This window comes from Chiloscyllium plagiosum, chromosome 27 (assembly GCF_004010195.1).
Source record: "Chiloscyllium plagiosum isolate BGI_BamShark_2017 chromosome 27, ASM401019v2, whole genome shotgun sequence".
NCBI lineage: Eukaryota > Metazoa > Chordata > Chondrichthyes > Orectolobiformes > Hemiscylliidae > Chiloscyllium > Chiloscyllium plagiosum.
The window spans coordinates 18,363,191-18,384,347 of NC_057736.1; the positions used below are offsets into that span (position 1 = coordinate 18,363,191).

The 21,157-nt window shown below is 40.2% G+C and overlaps 1 protein-coding gene across 1 annotated transcript; it reads right to left on the reverse strand.

Moving 5' to 3' along the window:
• Positions 1 to 2,918: 2,918 nt before the first annotated feature.
• LOC122563618 (regulator of G-protein signaling 17-like) lies at positions 2,919 to 20,716 on the reverse strand. Its single transcript, XM_043717581.1, has 6 exons — positions 20,616 to 20,716; positions 18,045 to 18,163; positions 15,275 to 15,402; positions 11,815 to 11,904; positions 5,793 to 6,027; positions 2,919 to 3,621 (listed from the first exon to the last, which is right to left on the reverse strand). Exons 3-6 carry the CDS (start codon positions 15,397 to 15,399, stop codon positions 3,421 to 3,423), a joined length of 651 nt encoding a protein of 216 aa, XP_043573516.1. The 5' UTR covers positions 15,400 to 15,402; positions 18,045 to 18,163; positions 20,616 to 20,716; the 3' UTR covers positions 2,919 to 3,420.
• Between the last annotated feature and the right edge of the window lie 441 nt (positions 20,717 to 21,157).

Sequence of the window (21,157 nt, forward strand, 5' to 3'; positions counted from 1 at the left end):
AACGTCGATTTTGCCTGTCCTCGGATGCTGCCTGAATTGCTGTGCTCTTCCAGCACCACTGATCCAGAAGTCCTCCATCTATCCCATTTAAACATTGACATATGACCTGTGTTTTAGTTTGTGTGAAGTATTTCCTGTTGATATTTGAATTTAAATGTGTGCTTTCTTTTTTTTTAAGCTATTCTTTAAGGCTGGCTTGCTGCTCTGCTGAAAATGAAATATTTAATATTTAAATTGTCACTTTTTCTTCCCCTGCTTCAGACCAGATGCTGGCATTAGAATTCAGTGAACTCAAGTAACTGGTAATTGCACTCAAATTTCTTTAGAAACATGAGTGTCAATCAATGATTAAATTAAACTTTTTTCATTTTAAGCAATGGTTGTTCCAGTTTCTTTCATAAGCAGCGTGAGATTCCAAGGTCGTGGGTCTGAGAGGGTTCAAGGATTCAAAATTGAATTCACAGGATTATGGCAAATTCACAACGAAGATGTAGTTCCTTTGGCCTAGGTTGGCCTTTGTTACATTTCACACAAACATTTTTGCATTCTACCTCATCTATCAGTATATTTTATGTTCCTGTATTTGTTGTGTGTTTATTTAGCTGTCTCTTAACTGCATCTATAACATTTATCTCAATTACTCCCTGTCGTTAGGGAGTTCAACATTCACAAGGCTCACTACAAACAAAGTTGATGAAATTTGCTGCTTGGTCTGTATGGGTAGCAGGAGGAAGAGGAAGTAATGTTTGCTCTACTATTGGTTCCCAAGATGAGGAAGTTATTCAATCTAGTGCACTTTTAAAATAAACGTTTCACTCTGTCTAATATCCATCCTTAATGAAGGATATCAAACTGTCTAAAGTTAACTACAAGTGGAGCCATTGTCCTTTTGGACTATGTGCATGTATTGTTTGGTATTAAATGCCTCCTGAAAGATTCTCACTATTGCTTTATCCCTATAGATGCTGCCACATCTGTTAAGTTTTCTCAACATTTTTTTCCCTCTGATTTCCAGCATCTGCAGTTCTTTGGTTTGTTTGTTGAATGTTACAATATAGGGACTTCAGGTCTTTACAATTGGGTGAATCAACACCAATAGCTTGCATTCCAGTGCTGCCTTTAAACTAGTAAAATGGTCCAAATCAGGAATAAGATTTGTTACTGAATCATATAAGGAGATATTAAACAGGTGACTTCAAGGTTTAGACAATTGCCATGACTGGGTGCAATGATTAAAATCAGGAAAGCACAGGAGACCAGCATTTGAGGACTGCAGAGATCTCAATGCTGTAGGATGGAGGAAGTTATGGTGATATAGTAATGGTGAAGCCATGGTGGGATTTGAAAACACAGATGCTGGTGTTGTGGTTGGCAGCTAACAAATCTCAGTCCAGAATATGGGAATTTAAATATTGGCTAAAACCATTAGAAACAGGCTTTGGTTTAAACATTTCATTCACAATGCCAACATTTGAACAATGCAGTGCTCCCTTGAGCAATACTGGTTTGTCAGTCCAGATACATTGCAGGCTGAGGTGAATCTATGACCTTATAATTCTGAAGGTTAATGTTAAGTCAAGCTGATCTATCAGAAACCAGCTGATACAAATTAATATTGAATACAAACCAACTGATAAACTTAGAGAAAAAAATCACTTTATAAAGGCCATGAGTTTAGGCCTATGCAGTATTTGAGTTCACTGGAGCAATGCTCTACTTTATTCCAAATGCATGCACTGAACCTTTCCTTCAAACTATGCAATACTAGTCTTCTCACAAGTGAATACAGAATAGCTTGATAAAAAGAATTTTCACTTAGATTTAGGCCTTTTTTTTAAGATTACTTACAGAGTGGAAACAGGCCCTTCGGCCCAACAAGTCCACACCGACCCTGCTGTTCGGAGGGTTGGTGTGGACTTGTTGGGCCGACGGGCCTGTTTCCACACTGTAAGTAATCTTAAAAAAAAAAGGCCTAAATCTAAGTGAAATTTATTTTTATCAAGCTATTCTGTATTCACTTGTGAGGAGACTAGCATTGCATAGTTTGAAGGAAAGGTTCAGTGCATGCATTTGGAATAAAGTAGAGCATTGTTCCCAGTGAACTCAAATATTGCATAGCCTAAACTCATGGCATTTTCTAGCTAATGGGATATTCTTGAAGTTCAGCTACTGTTGTAATATGGGAAATATGGCACTTAATGTAAAACAGCAAGCTTCCATGGGGAGTAATGTAAAAGTGCAGAAGATTGGTTTTTTGAGATTTGACTGGGGATAAGGATTGGCCAGGACATCAGGAAGGAGTTCCTGCCTCATCTTCAGAATCACACTGTTGAATCTTTTACAAACTTCAGAGAGGGTTTGGTAAAGCTTAGGTTTAACATTTTATCCCCAAAACAGAAGCCCTGACAGTGCAATATTCCTTCTGTACTGTGCTGGGATCAGAAGGGTAGATTAGATGCTTGAGTGTCTTAACTAGGACTCTAATTATACCTCGCCATATGAATTAAGTTAATAGGGAGATGGTGGCAAGTAATTATATAATTGGATTAGTGATCCACGGGCCGAGACTAGGGACACAAGTTCAAAACCCGCTGAGGCAGCTGGTGGGAATTTAAACTAAATCAATTAAGAACAATCAGGAATTTAAAGCTAGTCTCAGTAATGATGATCTTGAAACAATTGAACCAGATGAGTTTATTATGCTCTTGAAGGAAGGAAATCTGCCATCCTCACCTGGTATGGCTGACATGTGACACTAAATTCACAGTAATTTGGTTGACTCTACCCAATATTTCAAAATTGCCTCAACAATAAAGCAAGTTGATTAAATTATCTCTAAAACAACTTTTTACAAAGACTCATCTTTGGCCACTTCTACAAAATGGGTTATTGAGGTTTAGCCACCAGTAATATGAAACTTTCCACATATTAATATTTATTAATGTCATATTAATATAAAGACCAATGAGGTGAAAAGTAAAGCTGTGAAAGGGAAAACCTGAACTTAAGACATCCATAGCACAACAAATGAAACGGTCTTTGAAAGAGATGGATTATCCTCCAGGATTAAACCTTTCAACAAGACTGAATTTTGCTTAACTCAGGGTGGATCTACATATTATGGGATTGTCAATAGCCCAATGGAAATTTAAACAGAGTCAATGAGTTGTTGAAGCCTTCCAATCTTCTGGTATGTGTAGACTTAGGTGTTATGGAAGGTTTTGGATACTTCATAGGATACAGCATTTTGTCCACATTATATCAGTAAGGCAAGTGGTGGTCATTTTGGTGAGAAATTGATGGCCCCATTTTGCTTCAAGAAGTGTGAGAAGGATTGCCATAGAGGCCTGAGAGTTTGATTCTTCATCAATCTTCATATCGCCTCGGTTTTTGGTCTTGCGCACAATGGTGGAATGACTGTTACAGTTTAGAATCCAGGGCATTGCCTGAGACAGTTGCGTTTTGTAAAAGTGATTTGTACATTGGTGAATTCAAGAATCTTGGGTAGGAGTCCCTGTGCATCAGTGCATATATCTGCATTTGTGCTTCGTTAAACATGTCTGCTGTTGGCATCACCATGTTTTTGTTGATTGTCTCTCGTACACTCGCATCGATGCTGACCTAGGGAAAGAAACTCAGCTGTGAAACTCAGCATTGCTTAATTATTTAAAGAAAGACTCTTGTAATCAGAGACACTGACAAAGTGGGAATTCTGCCATAATATATTCTCTTTAAAGTAATAGAGATCCCTTTTAAATATGGGATATGGGATAGTACATTACAAACATATCCAGCTGGCCACGACAGCAAAAAGAATGGTTGCAAATAGCTGTTTCATAGTCTATAATGGGAGGTAATGAGATGGTGGCAAGTTTGAAAGTACAGTAAACATTAGGAAGGATAATGGATTTTAAAAGCACATTGGCTGTGTGGTGTGCTTAAGGATCAGCACTCAATCACTGCACTTTCAATATATCTTAATAACTCTAAGTTAGCTTGCTGACATTGAAGGTTTGTTTTAAGATGTTTAATCACCATGGCTAGGTAACATCATTAGTGACAGTCTCTGTTGAAACGTTGGTGGTATGTCCCACTGCTCTATTTATAGGTCTTGGTTTCTTAAGGTTGATGATGTCATTTCCGGTTCTTTTTTTCAGGGCAAGTTAGGTAGGATCTAAGTTGATGTGTTTATTGATGGTGTATGCCATGCCTCTAAGAATTATCGTGCATATCTTTGTTTCACCTTTCCTAGAATGTATGTGTTGTCCTAGTCAAAGTGGTGTCTTTCTTTGTGTGTATGGAAACTAGTAATAGTGGGTTGTGTCTTTTGGTGGCCAGTTGGTGTTCATGTACCCTGGTGGCAAGTTTCCTGCCAGTTTGCCAGATGTAATGTTTTTTACAGATTTTGTATGGTAACTTGTAAATGACGTTAGTTTTGCTGGTGGTATCTAATGGATCCTTTAGGTTCATTAGTTGCTAAAGGATCCATTAAATACCACCAGCAAAACTAACGTCATTTACAAGATACCATGCAAGACACTACATTGGACAAACTAGCAGGAAACTTGCCACCAGGGTACACGAACATCAACTGGCCACCAAAAGACATGACCCACGATCACTAGTTTCCATACATATAGATAAAGTAGGACATCACTTTGATTGAGACAACATACACAGTCTAGGACAGGCGAAACAAAGGCACGCAAGAGAATTCTTAGAGGCATGGCATTCTAACCAGAACTCCATCAATAAACACCTCAACTTAGATCCCACCTACCTACCATTGAGAAAAAGAACTGGAAATGAAATCGCCCACCTTAAGAAACCAAGACCTATAAACAGAGAAGTGGTACATATCACCAGTGTTTCACCTGATACTCTCACTGATGATGTTACCTAGTATGGTGATGAAACATCTGAAAACAAACCTTTAAGTTCAGTGAGCTAACTTACAGACTTATCATCAACCTGAGCTACAAATCTTCTCAAAAATCACTACTACCTTAATAGTATGAACTTGGGGAATCAGAGCACAATTTCCAAATTTTTCAGATGGTGGCAAGACAGTAAACATTAGGGAGGATAATGGATTTTAAAAGGACATAGGCCGTGTGGTGATATGTTTTGGTATGAAGAATATGTAAAGAAATGCATGCTGAACAGTACAATATGAAAGTTGTGCAAGAACAGAGAGAGCTGGGGATATTTATTGCAGTAAATATCTGGGCACTTGGCGCGGTACCTATGCAATTACTATGAGAGTTTACTCCTTTGGTACATCATTGAACCAATTTTTGGGGAAAACATGTAATGGACAAAGAAATAGAGATGTGACTGTATTTCAGCTGTGTATCTGAGGGTAGCACTCTTCCAAAGTCAGAAAGTTATGGGCTTCCATAATCCCAATTCAGGGACATTCCAAAGGCTGGATTGAGGGAGGTTTGCACTATTGGAGATGCTTCCTCTCAGCAGAGATGTTAAACCAAGGACCTATATGTCATATCAGGTGGATATAAATGATTACATTGCACCATTCTGAAGACTTTGAGTGCAGTGTTCCTCATGCACCAATGAACATTTGTCCCTCCACAAACATTGTTCAAAAGACTGTCTGCTTATTTAACATATTTCTGTAGGAACTTGTACACAGATTGTCTGCCTTGTTACTGTATTTCAACAGCTGTTGGGCACTTTGGGATGCAATGAGGTAATTAAAGATAAACGCAAATTACTTCTTTTATGTGCATCCTCTTTATTTACGTGCTCCAATTCTTTCACATATCACTCACCTCCTTTGGAGACAGTATTGAGATATAGTCTAGGTAAATTGATTTTGCCATTTCTGCAATGATAGCTTTGTCATCTTCCTGCTTAAGTTTCTCACAAGCAAGCCAGAAGAGAATGTTTTCATCACTGTGTTCACTTTGTAAGAATTCCATTAAAATGTTCCTTCCAGCTGAATTCTTCAGAAGCTGTTCAAATGACTGGGACCAAGCAGTGACCTCTTCCAGGCTCAGAATCCCACTGTGAATCAAAAGGGGAGATGCCAGCTATTAGGAATGTATCTGTTTCAGGGGAAGGTGAGGGAAATTGCAACTGGTTTATTCTCTCTGGTAAAGAAGCTTCCTAGTCTTATGAACTGAAAGTGCCAAAATTATTCAGAAATAATACTCATGATGGCGAAGAGTTTATTTTATCGTGAAATATGAGTAAAATACTGGGAAACTTAAGAATATGAAGGGATATGAAACAGAATATATCAAATGGCCTCTCATGTACAACCCTATGGAATGTTAATCTTTACTTTCTTACGCTACAGAGACGTAATAAAACTAAGCTCTCCTGCAAAAAGGTAGTTGTTACGAAATAAATTATTCAAGAATGGCATTGAGGCAGACAACATAATTGGGTCATAGAGGCAATGAGATGAATTTTGAGAGAAATAAATGGCATTTAATGAGAGGAATTCTTCTAAAATTAATTAGTAAACCTGTTTCTGCTGGTTAGTGACTGGGTAACTAAAAGATATAATAAGAAATACATTACTCAATAGTTTGTTGGATAATGACAGGTTCATGCAGAGAAGGTGGTGGGAGCAGGACCCAGAATAGCTTTTGAAAGGGAAATAGATAAATGCTTGAAAAGAATGGAGAAAAGGCAAGGGGTAGGATGAAGTAAATAGGTCTTTTGAAGTTCCAGCACCGACATAATGAGCTAAACGGCCTCCATCATTGTTACAAAATTCCATGATTCCAGAGAGTTGAGTGAGCATGGGAGTATTTGAGATAAACCTTTACAAAAACCACCTGACACCATACAGGCTATTGACCTTTTATCTATTCATAAATAGTCATATAAATATTACTAATTTCATCTTGAATTTCCATACAATATTTCATAGAATCCCTACAGTGTGGAAATTTGGCCCTACATATCCACACTGATCCTCCGAAGAGTAAACCACCCAGACCTATTTCCCTACTCTATTACTATACATTTACCCCTGACTAATACACCTAATCCACACATCCCTGAACACTAAGGGAAATTTAGCATGGCCAATTCACTTAAGATGTACATCTTTGGACTGTGGGAGGAAACTCGAACACCTAGAGGAACCCACGCAGGGAGAATGTGCAAACTCCACAAAGACAGTTGCCCGAGGCTGGATTCAAACCCAGGTCCCTGGTGCTGTGAGGCAGCAGTGCTAGTCACTGTGCCACCTTCGATATGGCACTATATATGGCACAAATACATGCCATTTAGTCCGACCAGTCCATGTGGTGTTGTTGCTACACTTGAACCTCCTCCCATCTTTCCTCACCTAAAACTACCAGTGTAACCCTTCCCTCTAATATGCTTGTCTGGTTTCCCTTTACACTATTCTAATAGATATTTTGTATTACAGAACTTGAGAAAAGACACACTTTGAAGATTTTTCAGCAATTCTATACTATTCTTCAACCATTTCCTGTGGTAACCAGTTCTGCCTTCTTGCCCCTTGATTTAAAAAACAAATTTTCTTCTGAATTTCCTATTGGATTTCTTACTGGCTGTCTTGCATTGACAGTTTCTGGATATTTTGTTCTCCACAAGAGGAAACAGTATTGATGTTGCCAAAACTTTTCATAACTTTAAACATCTCTATCAGGTCACTACTCAGCCTTCTTATTAAAGGGAAAGGAGATCCAGTCTGTTAATCCTTTCCCAGTCTGTTAATCCAGTCTGTTAATACTCATGCATTTCTCATAACGTTTGGAGGCATTGTGCACCATACATGATGTTATCAAAGGCTGAGTTCTAGAATTAGTCAATAGAACTTCATAGCACAGAAACAGGCAACTGGGTGCAACTGGTTTGTATTGGTGTTAATGTTCCACATGAGCTAACCCTACAGTATAATAACCTATTCCTTTCCACCTCATGTATTTATCTAGCTTCCTTTTAAATGTTTGCCTATTGTTTGCTCCTCTTTATTTTTGTGAGTTCCACTTTCTTGGTTTCTTCTGAATTCCATATAACTTTTGTTTTTGTGAATATCTTATACATGTGCACATTTTGGGCTTCCACACATCTATCTCATGGACTAATTCATAGATTCAAAACCCTTAACCCCTCAGTCTTTGCTTTGCAAGTAAAAAGAATTCCAATTTGTTTTGTTGTTCCTGATAATTTATAAACTCTTCAGCTACCCTCAATTAGAATTAGAATCCCTGCAGTGTGGAATCAGGCCCTTCGGCCCAACAAGTCCACACCAACCCTCTGAAGAGTAACCCATTCCCCTGCCCTATATTTACCCCTGACTCATAACCTACACTATGGGCAATTTTGCATGGCCACATAGAACTTGGAAACCTACACAGATCTTGCAAACCCCACACAGCCACCCAAGGCTAGAATTGAGCCCGGGTCTCTGGTGCTGTGAGGCAACAGTGCTAACCACTGAGCCACCATGCCTTTCAATATATATCAAATCACTTGTACAGGCTTATAAATTATTGCAGTTGTTAAATGTCACCTCTTTTTGAAAATGAAGATGGTGTTTGATATTTTCCAGAGGTCTGCAGTGCCAATAAATAGTTGTTAGCACCACCAGTGACCTCATAGAAATCTCTGATCTCAGTATTGCCACAGTGTGATGGTGGGGAGTGCTGTAAATGAGCCTCAATCCAGTTCCAGTTTGATCAAACATGCTCAATAGTTGGAGCTTTGGATTCTCCTATCAGAGCACAGATGGTTGGGTGATCCACATCTCTATGATCACCTTGCCTTTCTTCCATCACCTTTCTTCCTCTTCCTGTTGATATATTTCCCCATGTTATTTCCCAGTCTGACCTCTGCCACTGTGCACTAAATATTTAAAGTTCCTCTGGGCACATGCTGTGTTGCTATATTTGACCCATTACCATATTCCCTTCGTATTGGACCATGAGTCAGCCATTCAGTCCCTGAGATTGTTCTATCTTTTGTCATTTAGTCACTCACACCCTTTAGCCTAGCACTGATCCTCCCATTTGTTCTTTTCTTTTCCCCACTGCCACTTTAATTTTCCTTGCCTCCAAATGTACACAAAAGCTATTTTGTCACTGGCCAGACCAGTGTTTATTCCTCATCTCTAATTACCTAGAGACTCTTGCAAATTTTTATAGATGCACCATAGAAAGCATCCTACCTGAATGCATCACAGCATAATATAGCAACTGCCCTTCCCAAGACCGAAAGGAACTACAGACAGTTGTGAGCACAATCCAGTCCATCAGCCTTCCATCCATTGACTTTATCTATATTTCCCACTGCCTTGGGAAAGCAGTCAATACAATCAAAGACCCCTCCCACCCTGGTTATGCTCCCCTCCAGCCTCATCCATTGGGTAGAAGATATAAAAGTTTATATACACACACAAACACATTCAAGAACAGCTTCTTCCCTGCTGTTGTCAGACTTTTGAATGGACCTCTACAATGTTAATGTTGATTGTTGATTTTTTTTTCTTTTTTTTTCTCTCTCTCTCCCCCTTCTCAGCAGCTGTAACATTGCATCCTGCACTCTGTTCTGTTACCCTGCTACACCTGTTAAATACAATCTGCCTGTAAAACAATTAACACAACACTTTTCACTGTACCTCGGTACATGTGACAGTAATAAACTGAATTAAATCAAATCAAATCGAAGGCAATTAAGGCTCAACCACATTACTCTGGGTCTGAATTCAAATGTAGATCAGACTGGTGACAACAGATTTCCTTCCCTAAAGGGTATTAATGAACTAGGAGAGTTTTTCCTGACAATTGGCAATGGCTTCATAATCATCATTGGACTCTTAATCCCACATTTTAAAAAAGAATTAAAATTCCACCATCTGCCATGGTGAGGTTTGAAACTGGGTCCCTGGGACATTACCTTGGTTTCTGGGTTAATAATCTAATGACAATACTGCTAAGCCATTGTCTTTCCTGAATTAATCTTCAACATCTTGCATTTTGAACTTTAGCTACCTTGAATTTTCCAAATCTCACAGAGACAGTTTAGCCACACAATCATAGAGTTATACAGCACGAGAAAATACACTGCGGTCCAACCAGTACATGCCGAACATAATCCCAAACTAAACTAGTCCCATCTGCCTGCTCCTGGCCCATATCCCTTAAAACCTTGCCTATTCATATACTTATCTAAGTGTCTTTTTAAGTGTAACTACACCCACATTCACCACTTCCTCAGGAAGTTGACCTCTCCTACATGCAAACCACTCTCTGTGTAAAATAATGCCCCATTTTAAATCTCTCCCCCTCATCTTAAACATATGTCTCATAGTCTGGAAATTCCCTATCCCAGGGAATATACACCTACCATTAACCCTATTTATACCCCTCATGATCTTATAAACCTCCATACAGTCACCTCTCAGTCTCCTACGCTCCCGTGAAAGAGGTCTCAGCCTATACAAGCCTTTCTTTATAATTCAAACCTTACATAGCCAGCAATATCCTGGTAAATCTCTCTTGAACCCTTTCTTGCTTAATAATATCCTTCCTATAACGGGGTAACCAGAACTGGACATAGTACTCCAGAAGAGGCCTCACCAATGTCCTGTATAACCTCAACATGACTTCCCAACTATATTCAAAGAACTGAACAATGAAGCCAAGTGTGCTAAATGCCTTTTTATCCTGCCTACGTGTAACGTAAACTTCAAAAGGTTATGTATCTAAACCTCTAGGTCCCCCTATTCTACAACACTACCCAAGGCCCTAACATTAATTGTACAAGTCCTGTCTCTGTTTGTTTTACCAAAATGCAATACCTCACATTTATCCAAATTGAACTCCACCTGCTATTTTTTAGCCCATTGACCCATTTGATCAAGATTCCTTTGTAACCTTAGAAAACCTTCTTTACTGTCTCCTATGTCACCAATTTTGATGTCACCCGTAAACTTACTAACCATGCCTTATATATTCTCATCCAAATGATTTACGTAAATGACAAACAAAACTATAGGCTGGACCAGGAGCAAGAGCAGGAAAGCTGCATTCCTACCTCCACGCTATCTTGCCAAAGGTGGAGCAACTGTGTGGGCCTAATATTGACAGAACTGGCAAACAACTGGGTCTGCTAGGACCTTGTGGAAGTTCACTAACTGCTCATCTCTGGGACATTCGCAAAAGATGTCACACTATGGCCACATTTAGGTTTGAGGCAGAATTGACGCTGACATCTGGACCGCAGCCTGACTGGAAAATCAACATCTTAGCTCTGTTTCTCTCTCTCCACAGGTGCTGCCTGACCTGTTGGGTGGTCCCAGTATTTTCTGCTTTAATTTCTGATTCCCAGCCCCTGCAGGTTTTACAGAGAAGATTAGGGCTAATGAGGTGTGTTGATGAGGATTTGGTGAAGGCTCATGTGGATCATAAATAACAGCAGAGACTAGTTACACCCAATGGCCTGTTTCTGTGATGTACATTTGATGTAATTTCCTCCTTTGTTGCTCTGGCGTTAATCCCTTGTAATCAATTTACCAATCAGTGGGAACAATCTTTCATTGGCTATCCTCTCATAAATCTTCAAAATATTCCTAACTCAGACTCACCCTCCTGTATATAGCAGGTATGTTTCTAAAAATTCCATGTGTTATGTTGACCAGATATGAGTTTTTTTTAACTCAATAAAAATAGAAAGTGCTGGAGAAACTCAGCAGGTCTGGCAGCGTCTGCGGAGTGAGAAACAAAGTTGATGTTTCATGTCCGATGTGATTCAAAAAATTATGTTCAAATTGAAAAGAGATCACCACCTCAGAAATGATTTGTTCACCTTTCTTCTTTGTTCTGAAGACTTTCCATCTGGGAAATTAGAGATGGTGTTCTGTTGCAATCATGTTTATCTTCATTTCTGACAGTTAGGCTGAAAAGTAATAAGAAGTTTTATTTCATTGTGCATAATGGCAATCTGACATACAATTCTCACCCTAACCTCTCTCCAGGTGGTATCTTTATTCAACAACTCACAGTTATATAATGCCTTCAAAAAAATGAAACATTATTCTAGGGTTTGCATAAGAGCACTTCCAGGTACAAATTGGTGCTGAGATTACGTGTTTGTTCTCACAAGTGGGATTTCCAAGCTATTTTCCACATAAGGGAGGTGACCAAAACAAAAAACTGGACACAAATGTAGGTTTTAAAGAGTATCCCAAAGAATTGGAAAAGACAGAGAGGATTACAGACAGAATTACCCAGCTGAAAGTCTAGCTGACTGAAGATATGGTTGTCAATGATGGAATAATGAAAGTTTAGTCAAGTTAGAGAAATGGAGAGATTTTTCGAATTATAGCCTTGTTTGTTTTGGGTTCTTTCTGCTGCAGTATTCAATTTGCTTTGATCTTCGAAACAGCTGGTGAAGGGGGCTACCACTTTCCGATAAAATGCCTTAAAGATGTGATTAAAAAAGAACTCCTCTGCCTTTCCCTGCCTCCAACCTATGTAGGGCTGAATCTTATCATATTATGGCTGTCACATTTGACGAGTTTTATGGAGGGTTTCCCCTTGCAATGTCTGTGTGGTTGCAGGATCCCAAGGTGGACTATGAGGCCTAGAGGAAAAGCGCCTTATGTTCCACCTTGGGACCCTGCAACCACACAGGGTTAATGTGGATTTCAACAGTTTCCTCATTTCCCCTCCCCCCACATTATCCCAGTCCCAAACCCCCACCTCAGCACTGCCCTCCTGATCTGTCCATCACCTTTCCCATCTATCTGCTCCACCCCCTCTCTGAAATGTCAATTCTCCTGCTCCTCAGTTGCTGCCTGACCTGCTTTCATTCCTGGGACCATTCTTGTGAACCTCCTCTGGACCCGCTCCAGGGCCAGTACACCTTTCCTGAGGTATGGGGCCCAAAATTGCTCACAATACTCTAAATGTGGTCTGACCAGAGCCTTATAAAGCCTCAGATGTACATCCCTGCCTTTATGTTGTAGTCCTCTCGAGATGAATGACAACATTGTATTTGCCTTCCTAACTACTGACTCTGCCCTTGAGGCTGGCCTTGATCTACTGTACAGGGATCCCATGCCTGAAGGATGTGTTCCTTGAGAGGACAGGATTACTCACTGTAGACTTTGAGACATGGTCATTGGGTTGAAGCACATGGAGTATGTTTGTTGTGAATTCAACTGGTACATGAATCAAGTGTGAGAATGACACAGCACAATGCTGGACAGCAAAATGTCCACGCCTCATGACTGATGACTGCTACTACATATAACAAGAAGCTTAGCTTTGTGCCTGCGCTGGAAGGCAAAGTGTAAGTATTGTGAGCCTTGCTGAGAGGGCAAAGCACAAAACAGCAACACAAAGCAGGAATTCTGTGAGCATCGAAATAGGCACAGAGGGAATGATTAGATTAGATTACTTACAGTGTGGAAACAGGCCCTTCAGCCCAACAAGTCCACACCAACCCGCAGAAGAGCAACCCACCCAGACCCATTCCCCTACATTTACCCCTTCACCTAACACTATGGGCAACTTAGCATGGCCAATCCACCTGACCTGCAGATCTTTGGACTGTGGGAGGAAACCGGAGCACCCGGGGAAACCCACACAGACACAGGGAGAATGTGCAAACTCCACACAGACAGTTGCCCGAGGCGAGAATTGAACCCAGGTCTCTGGCACTGTGATGCAGCAGTGCTAACCACTGTGCCACCGTGCCGCCCCCTAATGAGTGCTAAGAGAGTGAGTAAGCCAACCTGAGATGCTCTCAATTACAAACCAGGAAATGTTTGCCTGTCCCTGCATGGAAAATGTCCTTGCAGCAGCATTCCAATGAAAAGTACCGAAGTGCGGTGTTGATATGCAGAAACATAGTGTGCATGGATCAGAGAGATATTACAATGATGCAGCGATGCTGGTACATGTTGGCTGCTGATGTCTGTGGATTGGGGTAGCCACTGTCCAGGGAACATGCTCAGAGATGTGGAAACGGGTGTCCAAGATTAAGGTCCAGAGGAACAATTTTTAAGCTGGAATTGCCAGCTACCCGCTCTAACTTTGATGGTGGGAATTCTTGGCTTCTAGTTCTTACCTGGCAGTGGAGAACAGAAAACTACACAATATCAAGACAAGCTTAGGTAGTAATGTTGATCATTCAAGCAAAAAGGCCTCTCACTGCTCACTCTTGAGAAACACATTTTGCCGACCAACACTAATTGTAAATGGGACTTTTTGCTCTCAGGGATGGGAACGTCTTCACTGGTCATCTCATCTGATGTTCCCAACTTTCTTGCTGTTCAGGGACTGGGGAGATCCGCCTGTAGACCCCAAAATTTCCTTGTGCAAATTTTCTAGAAGTGCGTTTGCAAACTGTCATTAGGTGCATTAATAGTTAAGCATAACAGATTTATTTTGAACATAATTACTCAGAGCGGGATATGATTCCAACATCATACAGATATCATTTTGACTGAGTATATGTCACCTTGAATCAACTGAGTTGTCATCTGTGAGTGTAGATAGCTATTGCCAAGTGGCTACTTCTCGATAGTGGGGGAGATCGGAGAAATCACATTTAAATCCAATCTTATGCAGACCTGATATTGACATGTTTATAGTTTCCAAGAGTGCTTATTAGTCAATGACATGAACAGGAACTGGTTCGCTCCTGTCCCATGAATGCTGATGACAAGTAATCTAACCACTGCCTCAGCTACATTCAATACCTCAGTGCAGACCAGAAACCAACCTTGGGACCTTCTACTGCAAATGGTGTGATATGTCTGTTTACTGGACCAAGAGGGAACCTTCCATATGGAAGAAAACTTACACTTATATAGCACCTTTCATAAGCACAGAGCCGTTCAAATGCCTCAGTGGCAATAAAGCATGTTCGTGAAATGTAGTCACTGTTGTAATCTAGGAAATGCAGCACATTATTTACACATTTCAGACTCCCAGAAAGTAAGAGCAACATCAGATAATCTGCTTTAGGTGTAGGTTGAAGGATAATTATTGAGGATACTGGGGACACATCCTGCTCTCAGCTCCAAAATAAGACATGGGGTCTTTTTCATCCACCTGAGAAAGCAGAGTGCTTGGTGAACTGGCTTTCCTCTGACACTGTAGCATTTCCTCCAGTATTGTCAGAGGGAGTGCCAGCAGCAAATTTGTGCTCAGGTCTCTGGAGAGGGATCTCATGTCATTCTTTAACATCTGGCACATGTAGGTCACCTCCTGACCAATTACAAAAATGTCTTTCTGTTACAATTTCAGATCTGTACCAGGAACAGCAGCAGCACCAGCAGAAACAGCAAGTGTTTGGATGTCTCCTGCACAGGCGACTGGAGCTGGAATTACTGCTTGACTGTGAACTCTGTCTTCTTAGTTGTGCTTGGTGAGAAGCCATCGTCTGGAAAAAAGACAAGACAAAAAAGATTGCTGCCCTGTAGGATGGTGGATACAATGCTAAAACTAACTTTAATACCAAAGTAATGATTAAAAACCTAATTAGTTCAGGTCTGATGTGCAGGAGATATATACACAATGCTGATGAAATCTCATTGATCTGAAGACTTGCCTCTGTTTTCCTCTTCATTGATGTTCCTAAACATTTTCTTCACATTAATCTATTCTAGTTTTCTTTGTGAATTTGCATTTTTTTTTCTGATTGAAGCTACTGGCCCTTCCTAGAATGGGACTGATTTTTAAAAACTCATTCATGAGATGTGAGCATTTCTAGTTAGGCCAGGATTTAATTCCCATCCCTAATTGCCCAGAGGATAGTTAAGAGTCAATCACATTGTTGTGGGTTTGGAGTTACGTGTCCACCAGATCAGGTAAAGATGGCAGCTTTCTTTCCCTGAAGATCATTAATAAACAAGGTGAATTTTTACAGCAACCAATAATAGTTGGCATTAGATTAGCTTTTCATTTCACCATCTACTAGGGAGGGGTTTAAAGCCATTTCCCCAGAACCTTGGCCTAGGATTCTGGATTACTATCCAATTACATTACCACAATACCCCTGCCTCACCTTGAATACTTCTCCCCAATGACTACCTTTCACAAACAGCAAGTTTTGGCAGACTATTTGACTCCAGCAGGTGGTGGGGAGGGTCATCATAGTAGAGATTTGGGGAACATCCACTGTTACAGATTTTCTAGTGGGAAGCATTGAAAGAATTTCAGGAGCCTCGCTGTTGCTGAGGTTAATTAACTCAGCAAATAACTTGGGATCCTCCTGTCTTTCATCATCATGTTAGGATATGTGTTTCATCACTGGATCATTGTTAGGGACATTATCACTAATGGTGCTCAGGGAGAAAATCTGTTTTCTTTAATTGATATGGCCTACATGTGACTCCAGACTCACAGCAATGTGATTGGCTCTTAAATGTTCTCTGAAATGCTCTAGCAAACCATTTCATTGTTTCATAGTGCCGTAGAAAAAGGCACTGTGGGGGTATCTACACCCACATGGATGGCAGCAGTTAGCTCATCTCATCTTCTCATGGAGAACTAGTCTGGGCAATAAATACTGACCTTGCCTGCAATGCACGCACCTGCAGAATCAATAACCAAAAAAAAGCAAAACCGAGTTCAGTCAATGTGATGGATTTATTTGGCACTGTCTTACTGGATGACTCCCAATGCAATATCACTCCACTTTTCTGCTGAGTACATTCAGGGCTTGACACCTGATTTACTCTTAGCATGTTTAAAGACGGAGGAGAGCCCAGAGGAACTTCACATTGACATTAAATTAATAATCAAATGCACTTTTGTGGTCATTTTTTCTGGGAATGTGGAGTCCTGCATCAGAAGACCTTACAAAAATCAATCTATATATCCACATATGATTGATTTTTTTAACCCCTATGATGAAATGATACACACATACACATCATCATAAGGGTTTCAAAAGGGTAGGGAGAGGAGCTTCTAGTGACAGGAGGTCAGTGATCTGAACACACAGATTTAATAGGAAAAAGAACCTGAGACAGGAATGGGAAGAATAGGTTTATGCCACAAGATATTATAATCTATAATCATGTCTGAAAGTGTGGGTGGAGGTACATTCAATAATAACTTTTCAAAGGTAGTTGTGTAAGTGCTTGACAGTAAAGTTTCAGGGTTATGGGCAAAGAAAAGAGGTGTGAGACAGATTGGATTGCTCTTTCAAAGCAACATGATGCAAAGTGGCTTCCTCCCTGCCTTATGATCCTAGTCATGAAGAAAGAATAAATAAAGGCTTTTAATATTTGAACAATGAGTTTTCAACACTCAGGCGTTTGCAGATGAAACAGTTTCTTGTAGATCAGGTGGTGCAGGTACACCCCACAGTGCTGTTAAGGAGGGACTCTGTGACTGTGAAGGCACAGCAATATATTTTCATGGCAGAATGATACATGACTTGAAGGGGAGTTTGGAGATGATGGTGCTCCCATGTGCCTACAGACGTTGCCCTTTTGAGGTCAGGGGTGACAGGTTACTGCAGGAAATCTACTGCACTGAGATTAAAAGACACACCTCTACAGTTTCAAACTGTGCTGTCTAAGCAGGCAATAACATATTTCACTAAATTAAACATTGAAAGGAATCAAGTTGTGAGAGAGATACTTTACAATGAATACAACAACATCTTTCTGTCTTTGAACTTCCACAGCATCGGTGCCTCCAGCCCTCTAAATATTGCTTTCTGGAATACAATCTCCAAACAACAGCAAAACATACTAGCATCTATAATGTACTAAAACATCTCAAGGTGCTCTAAAGGAGCAGACAAAATTTAGTTTTGAGTTATGAAAGGAAATCTTGTGAAAAGTTTGGTCAAAGAGGTTATTTTTAAGCACCTTAACGAAAGAATGAGAGAGATGTAGAGAGAAATAAAGAAGTTTTGAAAGGGAATTGGAGATCTTAGGGTTTAGCACATGAAGACACAGCCACTAATGGTGGGGTGTGGATATTAGGGTTGTGTAGGAGACCAGCATTCCAGGGCAGCAGAAAGTCTAGAGGCCTGTTCATCTGAAGGAGCAGAAGAAAATACTCAACTGGTGATGGACATCAAAAGGCAGCAAACTCCCCTTGCTCAGAGCTGGCTGTTTTCTGAAACTCCTCTTGTCCATGCACAGGATAAAGCTGCATCACATCAGTGGTTTGATGTCTGATTACTATTGTTAGAGAGTGAGACGTTAGACCCTGCTCAATAAAGAAAGCTTCTCACAAATTTCAAGCTGAAACACTCCTTCAATCAGAATCCATATTCAGGTCTGAGACTATTTGGCTTGAGAAAAGTAGTTGATCTTTTTCCCATGTTAATGTCTACAGCAGTCTTGAACGAGATGTCTAAACTGTAAAATAGTTTAGTTTTCACTTTTCCTTATTGCGTTACAGCTTGATGTTTTGCAGAACTGTTCGTTACATATTCATAAATGTTTACCCAACAGGAAATATTACAGTACAGTGTAGTTTAACTAACTACCGGTAAGATATTGCACAAGCCATGCAAAAAATTTGCAATGACTTTCCCATGAAAGTCTTACTTTTTTGGGCACTGGGAACAATTTTTGACAACCTCTGAACACTTGTTTAAAATCTGCTATTTATTTTCCAAATTTGTGGAGAATTTCAACTTGAATTTGTGACGCCCCTTCAATTAAGCAAAAAAATTCCAAAATATTTTGCAAATAAAACTTGGCAGAGTGAAATATGTATATTTTGAGGCAGGTGGCCAAAGTTTAGTCAAAATGTTTGGTGTAAGGGCATGCCAGAATGAAGGAAAGAAGGATGAAAAGGTGAAGATTGCAAGTGCTCAGATAATTGAAGGCATGCCTGCCAAACATAGCTCAATGCAAAACAGAGGTGTACATGGGGGAAAAAAATGGATTGACACAGTAATCTCAATAGGCTGCTGGTCTGGAGGTTCTAGTATAGGGAAAGAGCAAGGTTAGGGAAGGTTCGAAAATTAAGAATGTGACTTTTAAAATCTAGTTTTGTTTGACCAGATCCTAGTATAGTTCAATAAACACCAGGGTGCTGGGTGAACAAGAATTTGTTCACATGAGACGATGGGCAACTGAGTTTTCCATGAGCTCAAGTTAATATGGATAAAAGGCAAGAAGCCAAGAAGAGATGTTGGAGTTGTTGAGTGAAGTGTTAAAGAAGGTACAGATGCAGGTTTAGCAGCTGAGGCAGGAATGTGATCAAGTGTTAAAGCAACTGAAGCCTTGTGCATTCTTTGAAATAAACTCCAATATTTTCCAGTTCTAACCCGAGATGCTAACATGTTCCTCTCATGACAGATTCAGTCTGACCTCATGAAGTTTTCCAGTGTTTGCTTTTTGATCTTTGCATGTCTTCATGCATACGTTTTTTTCTCCTTTGGGCATTAGTGGCAACTGATTGAAGCATTCACATGCTGATTATCAACCTATTGAACTACATCATGTATGCTCCTGTGTATCTCACAGGTCCCAATGGGGAGTTGAACCCAGAGGTTCTGACACATAGGTAGGGGTGCTCTCACTGCACTGCCAGACCACCTGGTTTTTGTGGTTGAGGGATGCATATTGGCCAGGAAACCTCTGAACTTCTGAACTATAATATTGTGAGGGGAATGGATAGGGTGAATAGGCAAGGTTTTATTCCCCAGGGTAGGGGATTCCAAAACTAGGGGGCATAGGTTTAAGGTGAGAAGGGAAACATTTAAAGGGGACTTGAGGGACAACTTTTTCACACAGGGTGGTGCACGTATGGAATGAGCTTCTAGAGGAAGTGGTGGAGGCTAGTACAATTACAGTATTTAAAAGACATCTGGAAAAGTACCTGAATAGGAAGGGTTTAGAGGGATTGGGCCAAATGCTGGCAAATGGGACTAGATTAATTTAAGACATTTGGTCTGCCTGGAGGAGTTGGACAGCTATCCAGTTCTATGGCACCATGGCATGACATACACTTGGCTTAAACTCTCATTGGAAAGACAACACCTATGACAATATAGCACTCCCTCAGTGCAGCAATTTGAGAAACAATCCTAAATTGATTCTGTTGTCTGTGAGATCTGAATGCTCAATCTTCTGGCCATAGAACATCATGGACTTAGATGACATTTGGCGTTGATGGAGAAAACACAATACACTGCAGCCCTGAACTGAAACCTGAAAATAGGATCAACCCACCGGAGAAAATAAAATCTTGAGATGGACCTAAATAATCAGCAGTGAAACCGTCCTCAGAACATATTCCTACGAATTAATTATCACTGGCGCTATATCGTGTACTGAACAGGTATCGAGACTTCAATGCTATCTGCTGCATATCAGAGTTTTTATTTAAAGCAAACTATTTAAATGACTACATCGCCCCGCTGTTGGAAACGTGCTTTGGTTTGTTCCTGTTTAAAGAATGTATATTATTCAACTCTGTCGGGCGATCTTCATCGCATATCGATGAGAAACACCAGCAGACAACTGCAAAGGGAAAAGGGAGTTGCTCTCTCACGTCAATATAACAAAACAAATTCGCCAGAGATTCAAAAAAAAACATGCCTAGAAATGTCACAATGGATTAAAGAAGCTGTTCAAACACTGGCTCATTACACAAGGATTAGTTAGCAGTACTTACAGTCGCTAAATCATATTTCGACTTGTTGCAGAACTGGCGGGGATTTTCCCTCCTTCCTATTCGAAATCCATTCTGATCTTTTTCCGTCTTTTTAAACAATTTTGATTGAAGATGTCAGTTTCAGCTGGAGAGACGCATGCGTGGTCATTCCCGGCTCTCCTTAGCCAATGCGAATATTTGCCCCACTTTATTTTTCGTCCGCCTCCTTCCTAAACAATAATCAGAAGGTGTGCGGACAATGCATTCGGGGGGAGTGATGGTTCGGAATTTATTTTTCTGTGAAAAAGACCTGTTGTTGAAAGATGCCTTCTGTGAGCAGAATCATAAAGACGTGCATGGCAATAATTTGCCTTTAGGATGTAGTCAGGTCTAACTCACAATCGGGGGACAGTTCATCTACTGCTATTTAATACCTTACTACAGTAACATGAACCTATTGGCAATAAAATCCACTGACAGACAGATAACATGAACCATGTACCTTAGACTTCTCTGGATGGAGCACCTGCCTCCCTTTATTTAGCCATGATTCAACACATATC